The following is a 12,787-nucleotide window of genomic DNA, read 5'->3' as shown; positions in this document are numbered from 1 at the left end:
CATCTGGACTGAGAGGTAAGTCCATTTTGCCTTTAAAAAATCCTATAAATATTGGTACACTTGTGCATTTTGTAGTCTTGTTTTTGTAGCCCAGAGCTTTGCAGCTTGTGCTTACAGCTAAAGTTTATTCAGGTCTTGCTGTTGCATTTTGCACATTGAAGCAGTTCGATTTTACTTATATAATTATTTGCACTAGTTTAATGACTGATGTGGGCTACCTGATGTAATATATTCATATTTATTATTACACAGTATTATTGCCAATCAATAAATTATTTCACACTAGATTTGTCTTTTGTTTTGTTGTCCCCATACACATTTTCTAAATATAAAGTCCTTTAGATGCAGAAATTAGTGTTCTAATGCGTACAATTATAATTTTACAAAATTTTAAATGTTTTAATGATTGCTTCCAGTAATTCTGAAAGTGGTTTCCAGTCAGGAAAGTTGAATTTAATAGACGATTGGTATATAATATCGGTGTATAGATGAGTGAAGTGAATAAAGGACTGTGCTTGTGTAACTGAATGCTCGCATGAGGGCGCCACTGAAACCCTATATATATATATATATATATAAAAGCTTAAACTGATTCGGTGACATGATTTGACTAGCAGAGGTCGTGTTTTCTTGTGGACTGAGTGCCTTATATTTGTTGAAACCTGATCTTTGGATATGGATCCTGTTAACGACTGCACAAACATTGCAGTTTTCATAATTTCTTTACAAAACACAAGATTTTTTTTAAAGATGCTGTTCAAACAGGTTTTAGCGTTGAATTCTTACAGGAGTGGGATGGTTTGGGGAAGTAGTCTTGAGGGTGTAATGAAAATATGGGTGTGAACATTGTTGCTGAGATCATGTTCCTCTCTGCTATTATTACACCGAGTAAATGCACATAAATAGGTGTCCATACTTGTGTTTCATTATGCGCATGGCTAAACACTACACGTCGGGCCTGCAGTAACTGGTCTGTCAGATCTCTTCATGTTATCTGGTAACTTTGTCTATTGTGATTACATTAAAGTGTGCTTCCTTAAAGTTAAAGCACAGGTGTGTTCCTCTATAGAAGATCATCTAGAATGAAACGCATTCATTATGAAGCACACAGTTGACCTCCCTTGAGAAAATATGTGCTAAGAACATTTTCCTAATGTTCTGATTGTTACTGAAAACATTACTTCAGAATGTTACAGGGTTTTTTAATTTGTAGAAACTACATGTGAATGTTACTTTAAGTGTTCTAAAGACGAGCATTCCAACTAAAAGCGTTTCAGAAAAAACCTTCCAGAAATGATGTAGAGAGAATATTTTTGTGCAAAAGTTTTGAGAACATTAAGAACGGATAACTTTGAACAGTTTTATTCATCTTACTGGAACATTGAAACAACCTTGCCACAACATTCTCATAAGGGAATCCGAAAGGTTTCACGATGCTTTTGTGCTAACACTTTGAAAATGTTATTAAAGATCAGATAACAGAACGCAGCGCAAAGAGGAGCATCAATAGTGTAGTGTGGACTTTCTTTTAACCTTAACCCACAAGCACAATGCATTACACCAAATAAGTTTTTTTTCCTTCTTTTTCTAAGCAATGTCATATGACCCCCTCAAAGCTTCTGTTCTCACCCACCCAGCTTGATTTTCGTCATGTTGTTTGGAATTCCATTATGATTATTATCAGGCAGGTCTTTTGCATTGTTGTATTCCAGTTCTCAGTTTATCTCAGATTGTTCGGCATGCAGACAACGCAATGGAAAGAAAAGAACCACGACGTTCAGGGAGCAGACTGTCTTCAGATTAGATGAGAAATGTGCTTTTGAACAATGCAAAATACGTTCCACCATTAAATCTGTTAATCATTGTGCTTTATGAATGACTTTTATGATACGTTAACCTATTCAGTAACTTCACTGCTAACAGGGAGTGTTTTCAGAACTTTATGGCAGGTTTCTCTGAGTCATGAAGAAATGTTAGGAACATTGATAGAATGTTATCTGGTCTTGAATAGTGTTAGTACAAAATTGTTTTTTTATGTCATAGATCTTTTTTTCTGAAACGTTTTAGTTGGATTTACATTTATGCATTTAGCAGATGCTTTAATCCAAAGTGCATTAAGGCCATAATGTTTTTTTTACCAGTTGGATGTTCACGTAATGGTTTTTACGTCACTGCTTGATTTAGAACGTTCAGAGAATATTTGAAAGCAATTTTCCCATAACATTTGCAAAATATAAAATAGAATGTTCCCTTGTCGTTCGTATTAGAAGATTTCTTAAAACATTTTAAAAGCCGGATATTAAAGAGAACATTCAAAAATAACATTTTCATAAACGTTCTTAGAACTTATTTTTGTTAGCTGGGTCTTCAAGTGCAAATTTATCGTATTTCCTTAAGAGGTTAAAACAGTTTGAACAAGTTATTATGGACAAACTGAGTTATGCGAGGAATAATAAATGTCCTGTTGAGTATTTGATGCAGATGAATTATTTAATCTAGGTATCCATCAACACATTTAGGATCTGTTTAACACTCCTAATCTGTCAGTAATGAAAGCCACTTTGTTTTTTTTTTACTCAAAAACCTATGGATTTTTCTCATGCAGTGCTGATAAGAAAAAACATTAAAACCGACTAGCCCTGAATGAGGAAGTGCACAGCCGAAGGCAGAAGTAGAAGGTAGAAGGTGTATTGAGTGGTTTTGTCTTGGATACACACCCAGTTCATACACATACTGTGTCTCCAGAAGCGCGTTCACTACAGTTCTGTGAAGCGCGCGCACGCGAGAGAGAGCGAGAGACGCGCTGCAGCGGCTCGGAACATCTTCACCCGGCGTGATTCATCTTCAAGGTAAGGCGAGATATTCTGCTTTCTTCTGGTTAGGAGCCAAATGTAGCTTCACTTCTCAGTCCAGAATGCACCGTTATGAGAGAAAACGCCTCGCGGTTCATTAACGCATCCTTGATGAAGAGAATGTGCACAGTGTGTTAAATCTTCAAGGTCTGGATGCGTTCACGTGTGCTTTGAAACCCGATTGAGGGTGTTTCGGATCTGGGTTCTTGAAGGGTGAAGGATGGGAAATGCCTATTGACCCGGAGCAGCTCTCAAACCTCCTGTAATTATACAGGACGACACGTTTTTGTTGCGTTCCATTGGCGGTGCGTCATACTGGCGTCTTTTAGCGCTGCGTTTTAGGATGCTGTGTTAAGAAGTACAACTTGTGTTAAGAGTGCAAGGTGTGTTAAGAAGAACATCAAAGCGTTTAGTTCTGGCTCATTTTGAACAGCCGAACGGGTTCTGTGCGCGAGGCAGCGGCTTGCGACGCGGAACTCTGGCGAAACAGACGCTTCATCAGCTGCTGTCACTAAATAATCCTAGTGGTGGTGTTTCTTTCTGTCTTTTCTGGTCACATCAGTGTTTAAATGTGAGCAGCCGTGGCGGGAGAAGCCGAAAGATCGCGTGAGCGCGCGCGGCGCCAAAGCTTCAGTTCAAATGTTACAGTGTAGCACAAATGATTCTCGAACCGCGCGTTCGAATCTTTCTTGCTACATTGTTGCACTTGAGCGTAAATCTTTTCCGGGTTGTATTGATTTCAGAATCAGATGAAAAACCGTTGTTTTCTAATGTGTGTAACTGTTTCAGTGCCAAACAATTAGTTTAACTTTTTTTTTTTTTTTTTGCTGAATAGTTCCATCTAACTATAAATGTCCTAAGCATGTTACTTTAGAAGGTTCTCTGAACATTCTGGAATAAAGTAATAGCATTTAACAAATGTTAGACGACCTTCCAGTCAAGGTTTCAGGGGAAAACATCGAGTTCCTCGAGCGATGTATAGACCTACATAATGTTTCTGTGTTGACTTTCTGAGAAAATTATTAACTTTGAACAAGTCTTCCATTAATGTAAGTAGTAAAATAAAATAGAATAAAATAAAAAAGTTAGACGAACATCCAGCACACGTTCCAGGAAATAAAAGTTTCTTGAATAGATGTATAAATGATGATTTTGTGCTAATATTTTGAGAAAAATATTAACTTTGAACAAATCTTCTATTAACAACGTTCTTTGTTAACTAGAGGCATGCCAGTGGGTTCATAGACTCACGCATGTGCATAACACTTTTCAACCTTACAGAGCTAAATATGACGCCTGGACCTGACCTTGATACTGATACTGGAGACAGACAGATAGAGAGAGAAAGAGACAGATAGGGCCATCAGCAGACAGATAGTGAGCCGTGTTTGTGCTACCCGCATGATGCACGTGTCATTTGGAACCAGTTTTTTTTTACAATAGTGTTGCATGGAGGGAGTTTCTGAACTAGGCTTGTTGAAGAATAGATCTATGTGTGTTCTTTAGTTTGATCCGTGCACTCCATCCGATCACACTCCAGCAGTGTGAGACCAGTAGGAGAGCTGAAGGCCAGGATGTTGAGATGAGCGCTGGTTTGATGATCAGCAGGCCTTCATGGGTCACACTGAGAGCGAACATTTACACACATGATTCTGTGATATTCACAGCATCAAACAAACCAGACATAAATCTGGTCTCTACACTGTGAAAGTGTTGCAGTGTGTGTTGTTGTGTGTGCGTACATGACAGGAGCGAAGCAGGTCAGATTCAGCATTCATTTACATCCAGTCAAAGACTAAAACCTAAACTTGAACCAGAGTTAGTATTGTTAACCAACTGAAGCTAAAACCAGAAAACAAAGTAACTGAAAGAAAATAAAAAGAACTTAAAACAAAACATAAAAATATAAATACAAACTATTTAAATTATATGTGAACCAGGGTTATATATAGTCAATTAAAACTAAAACCATAACTAAAATAAATAAATAGAAATATGCTAGTTGAAAACTTTAAAGATAAAAGTTTAATTAAAACTGAAATAATTGTATAATGTATATAATATAAATATATATATAAATATAAATCATACTTAAATGACTAAAAAGTACAAATTAAACTTTATAGATATAAAAAACGAATTAAAAATATTAGTAAAAACTACAGTAAGACTTATTTAGTTCCTTCAGTAAGTATAAACCTGGATGGCCTGTAGTTATGAGCTGAGGATATAAATCCAGTCCTAGTTTTATCATTGCACTCATGCAGCAACTTCTATTTTTACATTACACATTTGTAGTCATTTTAACTGTGTATTTCCCTCTGGACTGCATGGGCTATAATTAATGTGACTTCAAACTGCTATTTATACTACAGGCCTAATTATCCAGAACCACTTCTGACAGAAACCTACACTAACAACCCACTGCTGCCCTATTAAACAGGTCAATTATTGATTTTTATTTATTTATTGAGAATAGCCACTCAGTTGTTCTTTCTTTCAGCTCAATGTTTACTTTTTCTGAACTCACAAGTCAGATTGTTAAAGTACAAAAGTTATAAAATGTAAAGTAGATTTTCCTTTATTTTTAATTATATAGTCTTAAATTAACCATAATTATGAGCAATATTGTGACACCTTAACCAATTGTCATAAAAACAGACTTTAGCTCCATGTTACAGTTTTTGCATTTTTTTTTATATCTTTATAATATATGTGTATGTCTGTGTGTTTATATATATGTATATATATATATTTGAGTTTTTATAATATTTTTACTGATTATGCTTAGCAAAGCAAGATTTTTTTTTTGTTTAGTTTTTTTTGTGAGTGTCCCATATAAAACATATGCCTCAGTTTCTTGTAGAAAAATGTTCCTTGAAAGTGATGAATGTGCATGTATTTATGTAACACAATAAATCCATACCCTCAAACAGTGGTGCTCACTCTTCTGGATGTAGCCCAGTTTCATCTTTAGTGTCTGATTTAATTATTTTGACTCAGCTGATTTCTAAGAATGTGACAGTAACCTCAGGACATGGCAGTCGTTTTAAGTGAAGCGTTTGTCTGTAGCCTCAGGTGACTGTTTCTCTTTGTTTTCATGTCTGGAGGCATCTTGAAGCGCTGCATTCTCTGAAGTCAATCAGTTTAGGGTGGATGGGTGAGGCTGTGCTGTGAACCCAGGATGTTGTGCAATTTCCTTTGGCATGAGTCGTCTGTTGTGGGCCGTTGCTAAATTACTTCAGGGTAGTTTTAATTAGCTGGAATATGAGGGACAGTAATAAAGATGGCTTTATTGTGCGTGAGTTTCTAATGAGATGTCATTATTAGCCGTCTCTTCATGTACATTGGCAGTGAGTGTTGGAGTGATGCATAATCTGCTCTCAGGGATCCCAGAGGATGTTAAGCTGATGTAGGGCAAATCATTGAACACACACACACACACACACACACACACAGTGCTGTAATGTGTCTAATGGCAGTGAATCAACATGCCTACTATGAGTAGTATTTTCTCAGAACCTCTGAACTCTTGAACTTACGAAAAATGAATGTTTGCTTAAATTTATTGCCGTAATAAAGTTTATAGCAGACTTTAGTAAATCAAATCAATTGCTGCATTTCCCCTCCAAAATGATGTCACATCCTGGTGAGTGATAAAGTTCTGACAGTCAATCATTTTGTTCTTACGTTTAAAAAGGATATTTCCTTTTGTGATACATTTGCAGAAACATTTTCTTTTTCTTCATTGATCTCATGTAAAACTTTGAAAGGATTTTACTAGATTTTTATAATATTGAGCCCACTTTTTTCCTGTGTTTAGACAAATAAAAGAATATTTTATTCATTAAATATTAACTCAACACAAAATATCACTTGCATAAATATGAATATATATTTATAAACCCTAGTTTTTGATTCTTGAAGAAAAAAATAAAATGTATATCAAGATTATTATTAATTTGGACTAGTATTATTTCCCCATATTGAAGTTTTTATTAATATTTTTAATTAATATCTGTTGTTATTTTTATAGATTTTCCATTATAATTTGTAACTTTTTAGTATTTTTGTTTGTTTTAAATTTTTTATAGTTTTCATATGTGTATATATAGGCCTATTTTAAGTAATTGTTATAAAGTAAAACTAAATTAAAATGAGAAAGGGGGCTTTGGCAACTAGCTGAAATAGGGTTTTTATGTTTTAATAACATTTATTTTCATTTTAAGTAACTTTTTTTAAATTTTTGTTTCAGTTTTATTTAACTATAATACTATGTTTCAGACGAAGAAAACCATTAAAACTCTATATGCAATTCTATACGCATCTCTTAATGCATTTTTTTTATTTTAGCCTACAATTTTTAGTCCCTGAAATATTTTTATACTTATTTAAATATTTTATTGTAGTTCTGAATTTACTTTGACTTTCTGTCTGTTGTACTTAATTGAAATATAAAAAATTCTAACAGGATGGAAAGTGAATTTGGAGATTCCCTAAATATTGATTTACAATTAAACCTTTAATTGCATGACAAAAATGGCATCTGCCCAAACCGAAAGCGATTCGAGTTTCTGATCCTTATCAAAGCTGCATTTATTCGATCGAAAATACAGTAAAATTAAGAAATATTATTGTTATTTAAAATAAGTTTTCTATGTGAATATCTGTTAAAATGTAATTTATTTCTGTGATACAGCGCTGTATTTTCAGCATCATTCCTCCAGTCTTCAGTGTCAAATGATCTTCAGAAATCAGAATAATATATTTATTTCAGATTATCAATGTTGAAAACAGTTGTGCTGCTGAAAATTTCAGGATTCTTTGATGAATACAAGTTTGAAAAAAAACAACATTTATTATCTTGTAGAACATCATTAATGTCGTTATTCTCACTTTTGATCAATTTAATGCATGCTTTCTGAATAAAAAGATTGATTTCTTTGTGAATACACACAAATTTCTGAATGGTAAAGTATCTCGGTAGATCTGAAACCCTCTTCCTGTTGGGGTAGATTGTTTCCTGTGGATGCACTCTGCTTCTCAGCAGATAAAGTTGCTCTTGTCTGCACTTCCTGTAATTCAAGTCCATATTAAACCTGACTTTGTTGTGTTGTGGTGTTAGGTATCAGGACTGGATCAGATCGCAGCTGGAATATAGCTTGTATCTGACACTGCATAATAAATCACTGGTGTATCTGACACGTGTGTGTGTGTGTGTGTGCATGTCAAAGCCGTGTTCGTATGAGTTTAGGGTCCACGGGTCACCTGTTTGTTCTCTGGATGCTGGTACACTCCTGAAGACTGTGTGTGAGAGAGTGTCAGATTTGGAGAATTGATTTCCTTTAAAACGCACAAGGTGGAATTTGAATGGAATCTACAGGAAGTTGAATTTAGTGCATTGCGATTCAAGGTATTTGAGCAAAATTGCACGAAGTTTAGTAGCAAAATGAATTATTAATTCATTAAATATATATAATCATGTCTTTGCAGAATGTTAATCAATTCATTTTTTTTCGGTGTGAATGTGTGTAAATCAGAAACCACTTTTTGTGCCTTATGTCATTATTTATTTATTTTCCGGATTTTTATTTTTCTAGATTCTGTTAAATTCCATTTAAATGGACAATGTTTTAATGTTTATTAATTAAATTATTTTGTAGTAATCAAACGCCTGTCTAATAATTAAAATCATGACAATAATTAAACAAAAATTTTAATTAAGCTTTGAAATTTTATTTAAAATTTCAAAGCTTAATGGAATTTAATTCATGAAATTAATTGATTTCATAAAAACAACTTTATTATTTTTAAAACAATAATAGGGCTCTATGGTTTTTTGTCTATTTATTTTTCAGAAATTTTGTGTATTTAATTTTGTCTGGTTCTCAAATTAATGTACAAATTTTTTTTTTTTTACATCTTAATTAAATGACTTTTTTAGTTTTGTCTGCACAGCAAAGGTTTGCGAAAAAAAAAATGGACCAAAATTTGAGTGATTATCCCTTAAAAAATGAAGTTGTAATAATATTAAATATTGTTATTATTGTTGCAGTACATTAATACTGAAACAATTTACACTGTTTCTTCAAGCTAAACCAGACTTTTATTTTGGTGGTTTGCTGTGCAAACCTTTATTTCTGTGTGTATATGATAAATGACTATATATATTTTTCTTTCTCAAAAGAAATGCTGGTCATGTGACTCTCAGAGCTGCTCTGGAGATGTAGTTTATGTGAAAACACTGCGAGCGTCACACACTTCAGTATTTTGGTAAATACTTTCCTTTTCAGCCAATGCACATTTGCCTAAAGCTCTTCCAAACAGAGCCTTATGCAAAACCAGGGTGAACTTGAGGCATCTGGATCCATTCCTCCTCTAACTACAGCTTCTGTATCCGTGCAGGAACCAGGATGTTGTTTCTGCTGCTGTTCAAAGCAGTTTCACATGGTTTATTCCTGAAAACCTTTAGAAACCTGAGGAGGAAACTGACGTATTTCCAAAACTATGTTCCAAAAATCAAATGTTTTGAAGTTGTTATTCAAAACATTAAACTTTTTTTAAAATAAATAAATACTTTTAAGGATGCATTGAATTGGTCAAAAGTGACAGTAAAGATATTTATAGTGTTACAAAACATTCCTATTTTTCCTATTCAACAAAGAGTCCTGAAAAACAAAATGCATCACGGTTTCCACAAAAATATTCATCGCCAGAACTTTTTTCAACATAATAATCTTAAAAAAATATTAATGGAAAGATGATTTATATATATATATATTATATTATTATTGTTATTGTTATTATTGTTATTGTTTCTTCAAGTTAAACCAGACTTTTATTTTGACAGGTTGCTGTGCAAACCTGTGTGTGTGTGTGTGTGTGTGTGTGTATATAGCTTGAAGAAACGGTTTCAAATATATTTCAGTATGATGTACTGCAATAATAATAATAATGATTATTATTATTTAAATTCTGTAAAGCACTGTGGTCAACTTCCGTTGTGTTTATTTGTGCAATATAAATAAATGAAATAAAATGAAATCATATATTTATTTACATATATTTATATATTTGTATGATCATTTTTTTAATAAATTGTATATTTATGTATTTATATTTATTTATTAGTTTATATGTCTTTATATACTTTACATATTTACATCGTATCATCCATCGAAATGAATTCATATTTTTATATATAATATTGTCCAATGAAATGAATTGACCTGAACGAGCTCCAGCTGAAGCAGTCATAACAAACCTCTCAGAGTTCATTGTGGTCCTGATAAGAAAGTTTGTTTCAGTTGTTGTTTCTCTCTCAGACGTCAGTCTCTGAGTGTGTGGATGGCCTGTGACCGGAGGTGTGTGTGTGTGTGTGTGCGTGAGCAGGGCTTTCAGGTATTAATCCTCTCTGACCCGCAGCCATTCGTCCTCTCCTCGTGTTATCCGTGTGATCGTGTTTGGGACAGATGAGAATATGTGGGACTTGTATCAGTGACGTAACAGCTGGCAGAGAATATAATGAGTCATGTATCACTGCCACAGGCCGCGATTTACTTCACATTCATATAAAAACATTTCAGTTATTTATATTTAATTTAATTTAATTTTTAATTTAATTTAATTTAATTTAATTTAATTTAATTTAATTTAATTTAATTTAATTTAATTTAATTTAATTTAACATATTTATTTTTTGTTCCGATATACTGACAATGGTGGCTTTGAAATATTTATGTATTTCTCATATATACATAAGCTAAATTTTTTTTTATTACTTATGGAGGAAGGAAATTATAATTATTTATATAATAAATATTAATCATACAATTGTTATTATTATGTGGCTTTATTTATTTATTAACAATATAATCATTATAATAATATAATCAATATTAATCATTATCATTATTCTGAAAATTATAGAATTATAAAAATATATATAGTTTAAATAGTTTATATATATTTAAACTATATATATTCAGAATAATGATGATTATTATATATATAATTTTTATTTATTTATTTATTTTTTATAAATATCCATAACTGAAGCTAAAAGAATGGTAGAATATTTATTTTTATTAGTTATGGAGGAATAAAAATGTAATATTATATATCAAATTAATATTTTAATATGAAGATGCTAGTATTACTATATAATTTATTGTTTAAAATATATACAATATGTTTTTTAGTTAATTACTTCATTATTCTTGTGCAATGTTGTCTTGTTGGTTGTTGTAGAGAATGTAATCAAGCGCATGTCATTAATGAAACTGAATGTATCCAGGATAAACGAGTCTAGATGAGCAGTCAAACGTTCAGACGCACCTTCTCGTGTTTTATTAGCCGTGTTTGCCAAGTCAAACATCACTGATCACTCTTCTATCACTCATGCAAGTGTTAAACAAACACCAGCACTAAGTGTTAACACTCAGTGTGTGTGTGTGTGTGAACAGAAGCCTGATTTTCTCCAGCTGGATGATTAGAAACTCTCTTAGAGACACGAGGGCTTGTACAGAATCACTTAGCAACACATTACAATTGAGTCAGAGCACCTTTGCAAACGCAAAACAGTAACTATGAAGGGCGGAGCTTAGGAAAGGATCAGCTCTCTTTCTAGTAAGTCTTTATTAGTGTCTAAGTGTGTCATGAGGAAACCGGTCGACTGTATTTTCCCAGATGACAAAGCGTCCTTTGAGAGGAAGCTGAGCGTGTTTTAACTAGTAAATCAGGTGAATCAGCTGCTTATCCTCTCTCTCTCTCTCTGTCTGTGTGTCAGTGTTCATCTCTCGCTGTCATCATGGCCTCGATCTCGGAGTGGTACGCAGGGAAGAACGTGCTGATCACCGGAGCCACGGGCTTCATGGGGAAGGTGCTGATGGAGAAACTACTGCGCTCCTGTCCAGACCTCAAGGCCCTCTACATCCTCGTCCGGCCCAAAGCGGGTCAGTCCATGTCTGAGCGCGTCCAGGACATGATGAAGTGTAAGGTGAGACCTCGCGATGTGTGTTTGTATCTGTTTGATATGCATTCACCATCCTTCACATCACAACTTTTTTGGGGGGGATATGTCAACAAACCTTTTTTCTGATAAGAAAAAAAAAATTGCAATTACGTACATTTTAATTCATTAATTTAGGTATCTGCGCATCAATATGACTTTAAAAAAGTCACTGCTATTATTCTAATTTTATAATGATGGTGATGATTATTATGACTAAATAATATTAGGGATGTAACAATTCACTCATCTCATTTTATCAACTTTAATTTAATCATTTTTTTAACGAAATGAGATTTAAGAGATATTATCAATTAAATGTGTCCCTTTTGTTATTTCTTGGGCAAAATGCTGCATGTTTGCTGCATATAATTCTATAATAATATACTAATGTCGCACTTGTATATCATTGCTCTCTTGTTGTTTTTTTATTGCTTCTTTTGACCTCATTTGAAAGTCGCTTTGGATAAAAGCGTCTGCTAAATAACACAATTTAAATAGAATGTAAATAACAAAACTAAATTGAAATGTTAAAACAAGCCCCAAATAAAATAAATAACACACATAAAAAAAATATCTTCGTATAAACAAGATAAGGCTTTGTATGTGCTCTTTCCATTTAACATTAGAGGCAACCACTGCATTTTAATCATGATCCATACAAAGATGCTGCATGCATGCAACATAAGCAGTTTTTAATCTAAATTAGAGTTGTATCATTTTGAACTTTGAAGCAAAAACAGAATGATTTGACTTCAGTTTTGTGAAACTATACATAAAAAATACCTGCATGAAACAGAAACTGCAGAGGAGCTGAACGAGACCGCAGATTCACTCTCGGCCAGCAGGTGGCGCTTAAAGCGTTTCCTTGGTTACCGCTGTAAACAAAGCAGCGCTGCACTTATGAACTTTAATGTGTTTTATA

General features: G+C 33.3%; 1 protein-coding gene across 1 annotated transcript in view; it reads left to right on the top strand.

The window, feature by feature from the left end:
* The first annotated feature begins 2,232 nt into the window (after positions 1 to 2,232).
* The window catches only part of LOC132098640 (fatty acyl-CoA reductase 1-like), a 30,906-nt gene continuing 20,351 nt past the window's right edge, over positions 2,233 to 12,787 (top strand). The window contains exons 1-2 of the mRNA XM_059504712.1: positions 2,233 to 2,849; positions 11,641 to 11,850. Of these exons, the coding sequence (XP_059360695.1) occupies positions 11,662 to 11,850 (189 nt within the window). The 5' untranslated portion in view covers positions 2,233 to 2,849; positions 11,641 to 11,661. The remainder of the gene's footprint in view (positions 2,850 to 11,640; positions 11,851 to 12,787) is intronic.

This window comes from Carassius carassius, chromosome 22, assembly GCF_963082965.1.
Source record: "Carassius carassius chromosome 22, fCarCar2.1, whole genome shotgun sequence".
Lineage (NCBI taxonomy): Eukaryota > Metazoa > Chordata > Actinopteri > Cypriniformes > Cyprinidae > Carassius > Carassius carassius.
The sequence above is the reverse complement of the archived record's forward strand: the minus strand, read 5'-3'. Positions and strand labels throughout refer to the sequence as shown.